The sequence below is a fragment of the Erythranthe guttata genome, chromosome 10, assembly GCF_056151865.1.
Source record: "Erythranthe guttata isolate IM_541 chromosome 10, IM_541, whole genome shotgun sequence".
NCBI lineage: Eukaryota > Viridiplantae > Streptophyta > Magnoliopsida > Lamiales > Phrymaceae > Erythranthe > Erythranthe guttata.
Window position 1 is genome coordinate 3,435,151 of NC_142542.1, and position 15,117 is coordinate 3,450,267.

The 15,117-nt window shown below is 35.4% G+C and overlaps 4 protein-coding genes across 4 annotated transcripts; 1 reads left to right on the forward strand and 3 right to left on the reverse strand.

Annotated features, from left to right (window-relative positions):
- Nucleotides 1–589: 589 nt before the first annotated feature.
- Nucleotides 590–3,840, reverse strand: LOC105960054 (uncharacterized). The gene is made up of 11 exons (XM_088823746.1): nt 3,540–3,840; nt 3,054–3,145; nt 2,805–2,862; nt 2,487–2,678; nt 2,231–2,307; nt 2,038–2,120; nt 1,878–1,929; nt 1,719–1,787; nt 1,491–1,577; nt 945–1,009; nt 590–810 (listed from the first exon to the last, which is right to left on the reverse strand). Exons 1-11 carry the CDS (start codon nt 3,673–3,675, stop codon nt 711–713), a joined length of 1,011 nt encoding a protein of 336 aa, XP_088679872.1. The 5' UTR covers nt 3,676–3,840; the 3' UTR covers nt 590–710.
- A 1,975-nt stretch (nt 3,841–5,815) lies between these two features.
- On the forward strand, nt 5,816–6,745 carry LOC105960055 (A20/AN1-like zinc finger family protein). The gene has a single exon (XM_012984225.2). It carries the CDS (start codon nt 6,115–6,117, stop codon nt 6,553–6,555), a length of 441 nt encoding a protein of 146 aa, XP_012839679.1. The 5' UTR covers nt 5,816–6,114; the 3' UTR covers nt 6,556–6,745.
- A 463-nt stretch (nt 6,746–7,208) lies between these two features.
- LOC105960045 (purple acid phosphatase 22) lies at nt 7,209–9,837 on the reverse strand. The gene is made up of 5 exons (XM_012984215.2): nt 9,680–9,837; nt 9,296–9,587; nt 7,891–8,459; nt 7,663–7,751; nt 7,209–7,543 (listed from the first exon to the last, which is right to left on the reverse strand). Exons 1-5 carry the CDS (start codon nt 9,812–9,814, stop codon nt 7,324–7,326), a joined length of 1,305 nt encoding a protein of 434 aa, XP_012839669.2. The 5' UTR covers nt 9,815–9,837; the 3' UTR covers nt 7,209–7,323.
- Nucleotides 9,838–10,350: 513 nt separating this feature from the next.
- LOC105960078 (purple acid phosphatase 22) lies at nt 10,351–12,657 on the reverse strand. Its single transcript, XM_012984248.2, has 5 exons — nt 12,458–12,657; nt 12,077–12,371; nt 11,205–11,773; nt 10,872–10,960; nt 10,351–10,639 (listed from the first exon to the last, which is right to left on the reverse strand). Exons 1-5 carry the CDS (start codon nt 12,590–12,592, stop codon nt 10,426–10,428), a joined length of 1,302 nt encoding a protein of 433 aa, XP_012839702.2. The 5' UTR covers nt 12,593–12,657; the 3' UTR covers nt 10,351–10,425.
- Between the last annotated feature and the right edge of the window lie 2,460 nt (nt 12,658–15,117).

Here is a 15,117-nt window from a genome sequence, read left to right on the forward strand (position 1 = left end):
ATAAATACAATTATTTTTTAATTATTGTTTATTAGTCCCTAAAATGAACTTTTTAGGCTCATTTTATTGTCTTAATTAATTAATTATATTTTAAGCTAAAAAATTTGTTATGGAGAAATAAAATTGAATTTGGATTTGATTATTTATCGTATGTGTGTCATAAAAAGAAGGATAAATTACGGCCAGACCCCTGAGATAAGGTTAATTTACGGAAAAAAAAACTCGTTACGTTTGAGTAATTACAATTACCTCTCAATTATGTATTGCTCAATGCTACACTCAGATAAAATTGCTATGATTTTGCCTCCTCGTCTAGAGTTTGTTCAATGTTACACTCGATAAGTTCTATATACCGTATTGGCTAATGTATACAATATGTATAGATTCATATATATTTTCGGACGTTTACATGGATGTATTTACGTACGATTGGGCGTAAATTAAATATGAAAAACTACAAAGTCTATTTTCTACTCATACACCATGTACAAAGTCCTCTGTAATTTGTTCTATGCTACACCTGTAAACATCGACGGAATATATCCCATCATACACACATCTTCGTGTATGTATATGTACACCACACGTGTGAAGTACATAAATTAAAATTTTATTTCAATATTTCATATCATATACAATCATCTACGTCGTATTTCAATTGTATACTAAAAAATATGAAATAATTGAGCTATGAATTACAGAAATTAATATTATTTATTGGGATTTCCAGGAATGGAATTTTCTTCATCAATGAGACTATATTCTGGACTCAGACTTTCATCCTCAGCCTCAGGGGCTGGCTTCTCCTCTCTGTAGTAGTGTAGTAGCACATACGAAGTACCAACAACATTAATTCGATCAATAATTAATATATATATATTTCGACGAAATTAATAATTAAAAAAAACATTCGTTTAAAAAAAATGGGTCGAAAACAGACTTACGTTCTTGAATATATTAAAATCCCAACAACAACAAGCAGAAAAGCCAAATAGTATAACCAATCAACCTGCAATTCGGAGTTATGTATATAGGTGAGATTTATTCAACAGTAATTTGTTAGTTGTTACTACTAAACAAGGTTTAAATTATAATTAAAACGGTAAATAGCATTTGACCCCCCCTGTAGTTGCAAGCTTTTGCATATCACCCTCTTGTGCTCGTAATATCAGCACATAACCCTTTGTGGTTGATAAGGGTAGCTTCCGATAGTTTTTCTGTCAAAATTAACTGCGCGTCTCAAACGTCAAAATACTATATTTTGCAAATGACCCCCTTTACATACATTTTCCCTTTAATTATTGCAAATGACCGAAACCCTGGAAGATTGACACGCGCACTTAAGTTTGACGAAAAAACTAACAGAAGATACATCTATCAACCACAAGGGGGGGTTATGTGCTGATATTATGAGCACAATGGAGTCCTCTGCAAAAGCTTGTAACAACAGGGGGTTAAGTGCTATTTACCCTAATTAAAAACATTAATACCTTCTGGTCATAGATGAATGTTCTAATTGCAACTGCCCACATATCAGATGTTAGAAGTGAAAGATTAAACATTGTTGCTCCACTCATCTGTGACAAAAACAAACTAACCTTTTCTTCAGACAACAATTCTAATATTTTTTTATTATTTATTAAAATTATTTTTAATTCCGATTTCCGATTTCGGGTTTCCATTTGCATTTAAGGAAAGTGTCGTAAAATGAAACTAACCTTGAGAGAAAAAGGAGCAAGTGTATAGAACATAAAGCCTGCCACCGCATAACCAGCATAGCTAGATATCTGAAAACGAAATACGCAGATTATCGTAATAAAAATTAATTGAAAAAATAATCATAATTAATTTTTCTCATTATTTTTCTTTCTACTTACGAGTCCAGTAGACCACTTTGCAGAGACGAGGGTCTTCCGCTCCAGCACAATACTTAATACAAGGTAAAGGAAACATCACCGCGTAAAATAAAACTCGATATAGCAATTGAAAGACAAAAAACATTAAATAAAAATTCTCTGTTACGAAAAAAAAGGATACATTTCGGGCGCACTGACGAGCATTCCAAACAGACCAATCATTGCTATTACTTCCGTAAGATTTTTCCTCTTGACACAAAATTCCTGTTTCATAAAATAAATGCAGTCGAATATATATTCTTCACTGCATAAGTATTATTCGAAAGCATAGCTTAATCAAGAAACGACGAGTCTTAACAAGTTAATTTATTTACCTCACCAACATTGCTCATTGCGTAAAAAAGCGAGCCTGCAATGACGAGAAAATCGCCCAAAAGAGGATTCGAACCACCTGAAAAGAAAATGTCAAATATTTAAAAACATTTTTATATATATAACTGAAAAAGAATGTGTAATTACAAGTGGGGGGCCATGGCCCCCAATGTTTCTCAAGAACCTATTATTTTTTATAGGGATTGCGAGAAGAAAAAAAATCGATGGCTCGATAAAAAGAGTCAAAAATATTGTCACCTCCACCACCGACACCGGAATCAGAAAGAAGGACCAAACCGAGGCCTAACACACAGACAGCTGCCCCGAAAAACTGCCAAAGGGAATACTTTGTGCCCAAGAAAATCCGTGTAAGTATGATCGACCATCCTATTGTCCAACAATCAAGAATCGCCACACTCGTAATCGACGTAAACTGGTACGCTTTATTTACTGCAATTAATTATCGATAGATTTATGGAAGTTTTGATTTGGATTTATCGGAAACTGCAGCAACTTAGATATATTCATATAAGATATACCAAAGGTAAATGGGAGGCGAAATTAAATACTCGTTACCAAGGTAATTGCCATGGACATCGACAAAGCCTAGGAGAAGATACCAATACCAAGGAACCTGCAAAAAATTTCCACCTTATTCAAACATCAATACATCGAATCAATTCTCGACTACTACGGCAACATATGCCGATTTTCTTCGGAAAAAAATTTGCCAAATCCATAATTATTTTTTGCATTTTAATTTTTACCCATTTCGAAATGTTTGATTCAAGCATGAAATAACTAAATTCAAAATGGTGGGGTTACCAGCAATTTCTGGCGGCGGTACAGCATAACACTTCCGTACACAACAGCTAGAAACAAGTATGTCGAAAACGATAGAGAAATCGGCGCATCCACTGCATAAACATAAAACCCCTCCATTCAATTCAAGATCACAGAAACTTCCAATTCTTGAAATTAATTTAATCTTTGAAAAAAACAAAAGGCCAGTATAGAATCCAAAAACATAGTACAGAACAAAAACAAGAAAGAATTTCAAGATTGGGGAAAAAAAGATATCCACTGCATAAATATAAAAACCCCTAAATTCAATCAAGATCACAGAAACATCCAATTCTTGAAATTAATTTAATCTCTGAAAAAACCAAAAGGGTCAGTGTAGAAACATTACAACATTCAAATTCACATAAATATACACATGTCCAATTATAGAAACCAAAACATAGTTCAGAACAAAACAAGAAAGAATTTCAAGATAATTAATTATATTAGAGCAGCAAAATACCGTACCTTGAGCGGAAGCTAAAGAAGCGGTGAAGGCAACCATTGCCAAGGAGAAAGAAACAAACTGCCCTAAACCCAGTTCGAGAATTGTCCGGCGAAGCCCATCGCTCTTCCACCACCAGCTGCCGCTGCCGCTGCTCATGGCTGCCTACTGGTTGATTGATTACTCAAAGTTGCTCTTACATTTGTCATATTATATTACACGATTTTGTGGGGTGAGTAGCACATGTTGTCCTTTGTTTAAACTAACGGTCAAACCTTGAAAGTTAGTTTTTCTCGGTTGGAAGATACAAATCTTGATGGAGGTGGGTTCGATTCCATCTTGGGTTGTACTATATTTATTATGTTTGGCCCTTCTTTAGAGTGTCATATTTCTTGTACCATTTTCTTGGAGAGATGCTCTGGGGAAAATTAAGGTTTTTTTTTTTCTTTTTTCTTTTTCTTGTTTCTGAAAGAGTAATTTAATTTAAGTTTTGTTTAACTATTTTGACATATTCAGTGGTTGTTGAAAGTTTTATTGAATATTATGATGTGGTTTATTTTTAATTATTTTCTTTTAAACTGAAATTCAATAGTTATTAGTTTTACTTTTATCGACGTGGATGTTCTTTTTTGGAAAATTATGAAATTTTCAAAAAATTTCAGCTAAATTTTGAAATTTTATAACTTATGATGTGATTTTCGATTTCTTTTCCGAAATTCCGAAAATTCCGGGCCTTTTAGAATAGGAATTGGAGTTGATTTTGTACTTTCGAAAACTTTAGGATTTTTTCTGAAAAAGCTAATGCCGATCCTATCCATCACGTTTTTACTCCTAGTCACCACTATTACATTATATATTGACTAAATACTAGATGTTAATAAGATGTTCGGTGGACAAAATTCATACTTACTCAAAATCATACCATTGTTAGATTATATATTGACTAAATACTAGAGGTTAATAAGATGTTCTATTGACAAAATTCATACTTACTCAAAATCATAAAGAACCTAAAGCCCTTAATTGAAGGCTACTATTTTATTAAATTCTAGCCCTAATCCTTGTGGGAGTAATTTTGTAGGGGTGACTAAACATTGTTAACACACTAATATTACTATCTTGGCCTGCAATATTATTGTCCAAGATAAGAATATTGTCGTTAACACATTAATAATACTAACTTGGCATGCAATATTACTGTTTCAGACATGAATATTGTAGTTTTATCTACTACTGAATCAGAATATATTGTTACAACCGAGGCCTTAAAAGAAGTTATTTGGCTTAAAGGGATTCTAATGGAAATTGATTTTCTTAAAGGTGAAGTAGTTGTCTATTCAGACAGCCAATCATGTATTCAACTTTGTAAATACCCGGTGTTTCACAATAGAACTCGACACATTGATATTAAGTTTCATTTTATTCGAGATGTAGTTGAAAAATGTATAATTATACTTGAAAATATTTCACCCGAATTTAATCCTGCAGATATGGGTACTAATGCTTGCCGATTGAGAAATTTCGGTTGTGTTTAAATGATATGAATTTCGACTCAGAAAGGTAAATTTACTTTGTGTATTTCATTTTTGTTTAATAATTTTATAGTTTAAATTTATTTTATGCAAATAAGTTGTGTACTAACTTTGTGTGTTGAGTGCAGGTACTTTTAAAACGACAATGATGATCTCGTATTCCAAAAATTTGTCCTGATGACTCATTTGATAAAGATAAAGATTATTGAATTTGGCCCAAATAATTAATTAATAGGCCCAGCAACTAATCCACTAAGTAGCCCACTGCACATAGAAGTCAGCCCAATAACTTAAGATAACCCCATCATTTGGACTAGATTCGGGCAGTGGGCGATTGCTACCAATTGGGTTAGCAAGAATAAGAATATAACAAAAACTTGATGTACATTATAACATCGATAAATTTTAATTTTTCTGATTCCAATTCAGCGTTAACATACTAAATTATCAATTTCATAATTCAATATTTCGTTAAATTAATAAACTCTTATACACAATTTTCTTTTTCTGGTGTCCACCTCTAATGAAAATTGATTAATTGTATCCACCTAACCCACCCACCCCCAACCCCCCAACCCCACCCCTAATTTGCGAACTTTGCTCCACACACATACAAAGCCGCTTGGACCACTCGTTCTCCACCACGCGTCCATTTGCAAGAACCAGTCTTATTGAAACTTGACACGCCACAAAAAAAATCATAATCAACTTTAATTTGTCTCCTTCATATATATTTTTTAAATATTTAAATAAAATTTACAAAAACAAAAAAAAAACTGAATATTAGAAAAAGAAAATGGAAACAGAAAAATAATAAGAATAATTAATTAAAAATCCTCCCTTTTGGCTCCATACAGCCTGTCGTCCCTCCTCTCAATTCTAATGATTTATCAATTCTTAATATTAAATTCCATATAAACAAACTTTTGTCTTGTTTCTTCGATCCTTCCTTTCTCTCTCTATCTTAATTATTCTTTCTATACATGAAAATATCCCCCTTTCGTCATTCGGAAATTTCTGCTACTTTTTTCCATAACCTTTTTCTAATTTTTCCCTTTTTTTTTCTATGGCGGAGGAGCATGGATTTGATCAAGCATCCGACGGCGGCCACCGCTTGTGCGTTAACAACTGCGGCTTTTTCGGCAGCTCCGCCACCCAGAATATGTGTTCCAAATGTTACAGGGACGTTTCCCTCCACAAATCTGCCGATCCTTCTCCCTTATTCTCCCCCGTCCCGTTGACCGCCGCGCCGCCGTCGGCGGCGGCCGCGGCGGCGCAGCCGATCACGGCGGCGGAGGTGGTGGCGCCGCCGACGGCGAGCAGGTGCTGCACGTGCAGGAAGAAGGTGGGGTTGACGGGGTTCAGGTGCAGGTGCGGAACGACCTTCTGTGGGACCCACAGGTACCCCGAGAATCACGGCTGCACCTTTGATTTCAAGGCCGTTGGGAAGGAGGCCATCGCGAAGGCTAATCCGTTGATCAAAGCCGACAAGCTGAACAGGATTTGATCACAGCCGTCGGTTTGATGAATGATGATTGATGAACGGTGACGGCGGTGGGCGGTGGTTATTAGGAAACGTAGGGGAGCGTGTGTGAATTCGATTGTGTATAATTTGTATTATGGTTTCTTAAATTAATTAATATAATTAATTACTTTTATTTCGTCAACTCTGCTATTAATATAAAATTATTCATGTATATGGGCCTTGTTCGTAGTAGCACATCTTGCTTGGTATTATTGGTATTTCTATTGGCCCAAAAACAAATTGAAATGAAAATTTCGGTTTTGGAACAATGTTTTTCGATTCGAATTTAGAAATATATATGAGATTTCAACTTCCGATCCTAAGTTAAGTTCCGAAAATAATTCCGATTTGTTTCCGAATTTTGCACTTAGAGTAACAATACTATTATGTATTTTATATATTTTAGGCGACAAAATATTGGAAATTTCCTAATTCTTCGATTTTGATGTGAACTTTTTCAATTTTGGAACAAGTTATTTTTTCCAATTCCCGAAATTCCGATTTTCGAATTTTCAAATTCTCTCTGGAACAAAATTGTTGGAACTTGTTCTTTTACTTAAGGAAAGTATATTTCTTTTTTTTTTCCAAAAAGGCTAAATCATGGAACGCAAAGTTAGCATTTCTAGAGACGAATCTGAATTTTCATTTTGGCCAAAGATTGTATTTGGATTCATACTCTTCCTCAGTCTCCGTAATACACGTTATTATTATTCCATTATAAAGATCTAGCATCGAATTTATGACCAAGACTTAGGATTCTTCATTTTGAGATTTGGACGGAACCCTAATCGGCTTGCAGGCTTTGGAGGCGGCCAAGCTTTCGAGCCATAACTCATCGGCCACGACTGAGCCGGTGTCGTTGTTGCGGTGCCAAGACCAATGAGCATGCGTGCTATTGAATACCCTCAACCGCGCATGTCCGAAGCTTGGTTCCCTGTAAACCGATATCGAAGGTCTCGGATTTTCGAACCTAATTAACCAATATTCACACACCACCAACAAAATTAGCAAACACAATTTAAAAAAAATAAATAATATATATTTAAAAAAAATATACTATACATTTAAAAAAGTATAATTAGTACTTACGAATTAGCAAGCCCTTCTCTGTTTCCTCCATCACCAATGGTCACATGCACAGGACCACACACATCAGCCTTGTTATTGTAAACCCTAGTCTGCATTAATTAATTAACCAAAAAAAATTCAACCAAAAAAAATTTAAAAAAAATTAATTATTCGAATCATATATATTACTTCAAATTAAAAAAAAAAAAATTAACGAGGTCACAATAATTTTTTTTTATTTGTACTTACGAATCTCTCGTACGCATGAACATGCCCCGTAAAAACCGCATCGACTCGCGCCTTGTACAACACCTCCTCCATGGCCACCCTCATGGCTTCTCCCTCGCCCCTATGCGCAAAGTTAGAATTGTACCACGGCGCATGCAACAACGCAAACACCCACGGCGTCCTCCTCCTATCGATGCTCGCCACGTCAGCTTTCAGCCACCTGTACTGGTCCGAGCCGATATAGAAGTCCGCGTAGGACCCGAGCATGATGATGTGGGCCCCGGCCACTTCGAACGAGTAGTACAAGTTCGATGTGGACTTACTCGCTCGGTAGGGCATTAGCCACCTCGTGTTGTAGGCCATGAAAGCGTTGCGGTAAACGACTGGGAGGGTTTCGACCTCGTGGTTACCCTGAGTGACCATCCATGGCCTAGTGCTCGCGTAGGGCTCGACCAGGCGGCCGAACGAGTCCCATAGCGGTTGATCCATGTCGGCGTAGGATAGGTCTCCCGGGAGAAGAAGTACGTCGTAGTCACGTGCACCGATGTGGGATAAGGTTGATACTGTCCATTCTGTTTGACCTAGGTCTCCTGTAATAGAGTAAGGGCTCTTTCGGTTACCACTATTAGGTTCTACTGACTAAATATAGTAGGGACTAATAACATGTTCAGTTGATGAGATTCGTATTTATTCAAAACCGCTACAATAATTAATGATCGCTACTGCATGCTACGAACAATTTCATTAATTTTGTAGCACCCCCACCCCCACACCCGACGATTAAATTTGTAAGGGGTGACTTAAGAGAATTTTATTAAGTGGTTTTAAACTCAATACTACCAAAATTTAACTAATTTAATACGAGAACTAGTCCAATGAACCGAACGTGTTACTATCTAAATAATTAATTAGTCATTAGAAAATTAATCCAATCTTGTGTATAATCGAAGCTAATTTAATATTTGTAATCGAATGATGCATAAGTGTTAGAGATATAAATATCAAATGATTCACTTAGTAAATATTTAAACTTTTAATTGAGCTGATCATTCAACAACTTGAAACAACAATTCTTGACTGATTGGAAAGTAAAAAAGAAGTTATTGAATTAAGCTAACGAGAGTGATTTGAAATTAATAGCAATTGCTAAAAAAAATATTCAAAATAAGAGCTAATTAAGTAGTTGAAATTAAATTAATTGTATAATATATTCACCCAAACCAAATTCAATATTAAATCCCTTTGCTATATATAAACTGTGAAATCCCCACATCTAATTATTTCAATTCAAATAAAATCTTAGTGATATGATGAACCCCATCCCATTTTCCAAAGAAGGCAAATCAATCGGATGCAAGAATTAAAATTGAAAAAAACAAATTAACAAAATAAAATGTTAACACCAACCGGCCACCACTTCACTTACCGGCAACAGCGAATTCGACGGGAAAAGCCGACGGCGGCGTACGGAAATGGAACTCCGGCCCAGAGCCGCCGCATCTGTAGTAATAAGTGGTGGCTGGATCCAACGGCCCAATTCTCACGTGGTGAATTTGTCCTGACTTGTAAATCAAGTAATGGTAGGAAGTAGTCTCTCCGGTGGCAGACAAATTGTATTTCCCACGTGTCTTTCCGTACTGAACCGTTGGTTCGACGTTTTTATCTGAAGTAATCCATGAAACCCTCATGTACCCTTTTCCTGACAGTGACACGTGTACCTGAAATATTTTTTTCAAAAATAATGAATTTAATTAAAATAATTGTTTGAATTTAAATACTGTACGTGTGGAAAATGTGAACAAGGTTTGACCTGTTGAGGGTCCGAATCGGACCCGCTATGATGCCAGAAAACGAGTGGCCGAGGAGCCGGACGGGTATATTCCGGCGAGGCGGTGGCTGTGAGAAGGAATATTAGGAGGAAGAGGTGTGTGAATAATGTTACCATTTTGGAAATACAGAATTATAATTAATTAAAAATATATAATGAAGAGTCAATTGTTTGAGGGAATGTATGTATTATGTGTATCAATTCTTTGAAGAATTCAGACAAATTATAAGATGACTATATAAAACAATTATACAATGATTTTCAATAGCGTGAAGAAACTGAATTGGGGCATGTACTTATAAAACAAATGGGCATGTAGTTGGTGCGATGTTTATTGGTCTGAGATACGAAATAATTAAAACATAAATAGATATAGATTTATTAATTTTATTTTAGAACATTTGGTATAAAAATAATTAATTCACGTTACTATATTCCATTGTAGACACCAAATTTAATTTGCAATTGCAGTCACACACATAAGCACTAGTAAAATGTTCTTTTTTTTTTATTTTTGCCTTATCTTCTATATACAAGTGTTACCCAAATGTATGACTATATATTTTAAATCAATTCAAATTTTCCTTTACTTCAATATATATATATATATATATATATATATATATATATATATATATATATATATATATATATATATATATATATATATATATATATATATGTGTGTGTGTGTGTGTGTGTGTGTGTGTTACAATTATGAGCAAGATTTATAGTTCATCATTTCGAGATTTCGTGGAAGTTCCCTTGCAGGCTTTGGAGGAGGACAAGCTCTGAAGCCATATTTGGTCGGCCATGATCGAGTTTTCGTCGTTGTTGCGGTGCCAAGACCATTGAGCGTGCGTGTTATTGAATAACCTCAACCGCCCGTGCCCAAAGCTTGCTTCATTGTAAAGTGAGATCGACGGGCTAGGGTTTTCGAACCTATAATTAACCATCAACATTAACTAATTCACACACCACCCAATAAAATTATAATCAGATAACTAAAGTACTATATATGCTTGTAGTATCAATCTATTAATATAAAATTGGAGGTACAAAAAAAAATTATCTTGTAATTTTAAACGTATTTTTAGTAACTAAAATAAATTTGAAGGATTATTAAGTAATTTTGTCCTAAAAATATAAAAAAGGATAAATTAGAGTTACTTACAGCATTGCCAGTCCTTCTCTATTTCCTCCATCACCAATGGTCACGTGCACAGGACCACATTCATCAGCCTTGTTATCATAAACCCTAGTCTGCATTATTATAATCAAACAAAAATTCAATTATTTCATTTATTTTTCCATATTATTAATATTAGCAAAATACCCCTTATTATACTGCAATTTTTTTAGCACACTTATAACCCCGGCCCTAAATTATGAGTTTTTAGGGGATGGTTTAATTTGCTAAAAAAAAATTGAATTATAAGGGTACCGTTGCTAATAAAAATAATACGCGATTTTTTCTTTTTTAACAATTAGTACTGTTTTCGCTTACGAATCTTTCGTACGCATGAACATGCCCCGCAAAAACCACATCGACTCGCGCCTTGTACAACACCTCCTCCATGGCCGCCCTCATGCCCTCCCCCTCGCCTCTATGCGCTAGATTCGAATTGTACCACGGCGCGTGCACAACCACAAACACCCACGGCGTCCTCGCCCTATCGATGCCCGCCACGTCAGCACTCAGCCACCTGTACTGATCCGAGTCAGCATCAAAGCCCGTGTAGGACCCGAGCATGATGACGTGGGCCCCAGTCACGTCGAACGAGTAGTATAGGTTTGAGGTGGACTTGCTCTCGCGGTAGGGCATTTGCCACCTGGCGTTGTAGGCCATGAAACCCTGTGGATAGACGAGTGGGAAGGTTTCGACCTCGTGGTTGCCTTGGGTGACCATCCACGGCCTAGCGCTTGCGTAGGGCTCGACTAGGCGGCCGAATGAGTCCCATAGCGGTTGATTGGTGTCGGCGTAGGATAGGTCTCCCGGGAGGAGAAGTACGTCGTAGTCACGTGCACCGATGTGGGCTAGCGTTGATTCGGTCCATTGTGTTTGACCTAGGTCTCCTATACAATTAGTGGTCCATATATATGTTATCAATAATTTTCAATAAATAAAAGATAAAATAAGTATTTAATTTAATATAATATTTATAATTATAAAGTAAATTTATTCAAATAAATTCAATAAAATTGTTATGATAAATGTAAATTCAATTAAAAGTGTAAAGTAAATTTTTTTTAATAAAATGTTGCTTCCAAGCTTCCCACTACTCCACTCATTAATTCACTGTTATAACAAACTTAAAAGTGAATTAAAAACGGCACGCAAGCAATAAAAATTAAAATTGGGCCGCCACCACCACCTACCGGCGACAGCGAATTCCACCGGAAAATCCGACGGCGGGGTACGGAAACTGAACTCCGGCCCGTGACCACCGCATCTGTAGTAGTAAGTTGTGGTAGGCTCCAACGGGCCGATTCTGACGTGGTGAATTTCGCCTGAACTGTAGAGGAAGTAACGGTAGGAAGTATTCTCTCCGGTGGCTGACGTGTCATATTTTCCCGGCGACTTTCCGTATTCAACAATTGGTTGAACCTTTTTGTCTGTAGTTATCCATGAAACCCTAATGTAGTTATCTTTCCCTGCCAATGATATATGTACCTGATAATTTGAAAAAAAAAAAAGAAAATCGAATTTATTTAAAGTATTATTTATTAATTTCAGAAAAATGCAAACGCGCGTTTGACCTGTTGCGGGTCTGAATCGGGCCGGTCATGTTGCCGGAGAACGAGCGGCCGAGGATCTGGACGGGTATATTCCGGCGAGGCGGTGGTTGTGAGAAGGAAGAAGAGGAAGATATGTGGGAATAATGTTGTTTCCATTATTTGAAAGTATCCGTATGTTTGTTTATGTGGACGGTCTGTTGTATCTATATATATATATATATATATATATATATATATATATATATATATATATATATATATATATATATGTGTGTGTGTGTATATGTATACGTGTGTATATATAAAGTGTGGAGAGTTCAAATAATTGAGACGAGAAAGAAAACAAACAGAAAAAGAGTATGTATAAAGTAATACTTTGATTTGCAATAGCGTGAAGAAACTTAATTCGAACAATTTTCGGATATGCTTACGACAATTGAATAAATCACATGTTTACATTTACTAGTAATTAACGGCTGTGATTGCTTTGAGATATTATACCTAGCTGATCATTAATTCACACAAAAAAAAAAAAAAAGACCGAGTCTAAAATAAATTGATATGTACTTAAGAATCAAGGTAGTTATTGGACTAGTAATATTTGAAATAATATAAACCTAAATTAGAAGTATTAAATATTAATTAGTATCCACTATATATTAATGTCACACATTTTGTCCATCATCCTCTTTTAAAGCGATTTGAAAGTTGAAACTAACGGAAAATGCCACGTACGTGCAAGGCACATGACCACAATTAGGGCTGAAATTGAAATTAATCGGTTATCCAATTCTTGGATTGAAGATTAACAAACTACGCATTAGAATAAAGAAATAAACAAATGGCAAATGGCATATTTTTTTTTTTTTTTTTTTTTTTTATAACGAATGAATATGCAATCAATCATACATGTGTACTGGATAAATCTATTTTCTTATATAATAGTTTGTAAACAATATTACTATCAGAAATTTAATGCGTAATTTGGATCAATCAACCTAACTGTCACTGTTGACAAGATGGTTCAGAATTTGGTGAATTGACACGAGCTCTCTTGCTCAAATCGTTAAGTCATGATGCGTCCCGGCATATTCAGCTACTAGCAAGGCATTACGATTCACGATCCAAAATTCGTGGAGGTACAAAATATTAATTTATTTTGTTTACCACTTATGAGAAACCATAGCTGAAAAAGCCAGTTAATTCAAACCAAGAATCAGGTTAGGATATTCGTGAAATGTTCCATTGTCAAAAGATACCACGTGTATGACAGATCACAACGTTGTTATTGTCAAATCGGCATCAGCCAATCGATGCCTAGTAACTTGTTCAAAACTGTAAATTGGACAATTTTTATTTTTTATTATCAATGTTTGAAGTTTCGTGAAGTTAAGGAAGAAGCTTCAACACATCACGTTGTAGTGATATATATACGTGGTCGGCAATTAACTAACCATGTTTCTCATTCGTTGGTTATATGAATTCGGTCAATATTTATATATTATAATAATCTCACCCTCAATTTTGTATAATCAATTATATATACTGGTTTGACATATATTTATTCGGGTATTTTTATTTGTCAAATTTGGAATATGCTTAGATGATTCCGTTTATAAAGTTCAAAAGCATGATCACTTAATTAAGAATTTATTTTTATTTTTTTTATTTTTGGAATTGAGCCAGAATTAGCTTTTCACTGCAATTTTTTTTTTATAGAATTTTTCTAATTCTTATTTCCACCCTTTAGTAGCAAAAATTATGGTCCAACATATTTTTAGTTTCCTATTTCATATTTCTATAATTGCACTTGCGTGAGTCGTGACATATTTATGATTTTGGAGATGCTACATCTTATGTAGTACACCGGAAAATTATTAACCGTTGATGTGTTAAAATAACTTCTCAATAAGCACACAAACATATGGGTGTGTTTGTGATTGTGTGCAGATCAACGGTTAATATATAATCACCCAGTGTAGCATCAAACAAACCCATATTTATCAACTAGGCCCTCAATTTTTTCTCGTGACGTTTCATTTGTTGCATTTTTCTTTTATCATGTTTAATTTGAGTTAATTGCACATAACCCCCTGTGTAATTTTGAATTGCTGAAAAAACACTCATGTTAAAAAAAATAGCAAAGAACCCCCTGTGTTATGATTTACAAAGCACACCGTCCCCTATTTCAAAATTGGCCGTTGACTTGCATGAAATGACCGAACTACCCTTAATATTTTTTTAATAATATTTGTATTTTAAATAAACAAAATGCAAACAGAAATATACTAAATAAAAAAACTCAAAACAAAAAGTAATAAATTATCACGCACCCCAACCGTCTTCTCCACCCACCCACGGAAATCCTCTTCCACAGACCTCTGCCGCCGCACCAGCAGCTCATCCGCTTTAACACACACAAATTCACACACTCGACTTTAATTTATCTATCCTAGGTTTCTTAATTTATCAAATATCTCCGCCGGCTGCGCAGCTCCCTCGCCCGCCTCCACCGCATCCTTGCCGTCGTCCACCGCTCTTCCCATCGCTTCTCTTTCCACCCCTCCTACGACCACGCAACCGTCCGCCGCCTCTTCCTCATTTTACTTGACGAACTCTTTCCCTCCCCCCAAACAAACTTCTTCATTTTGAAAACTATTTAAAAAAATTCGTTTGAGATC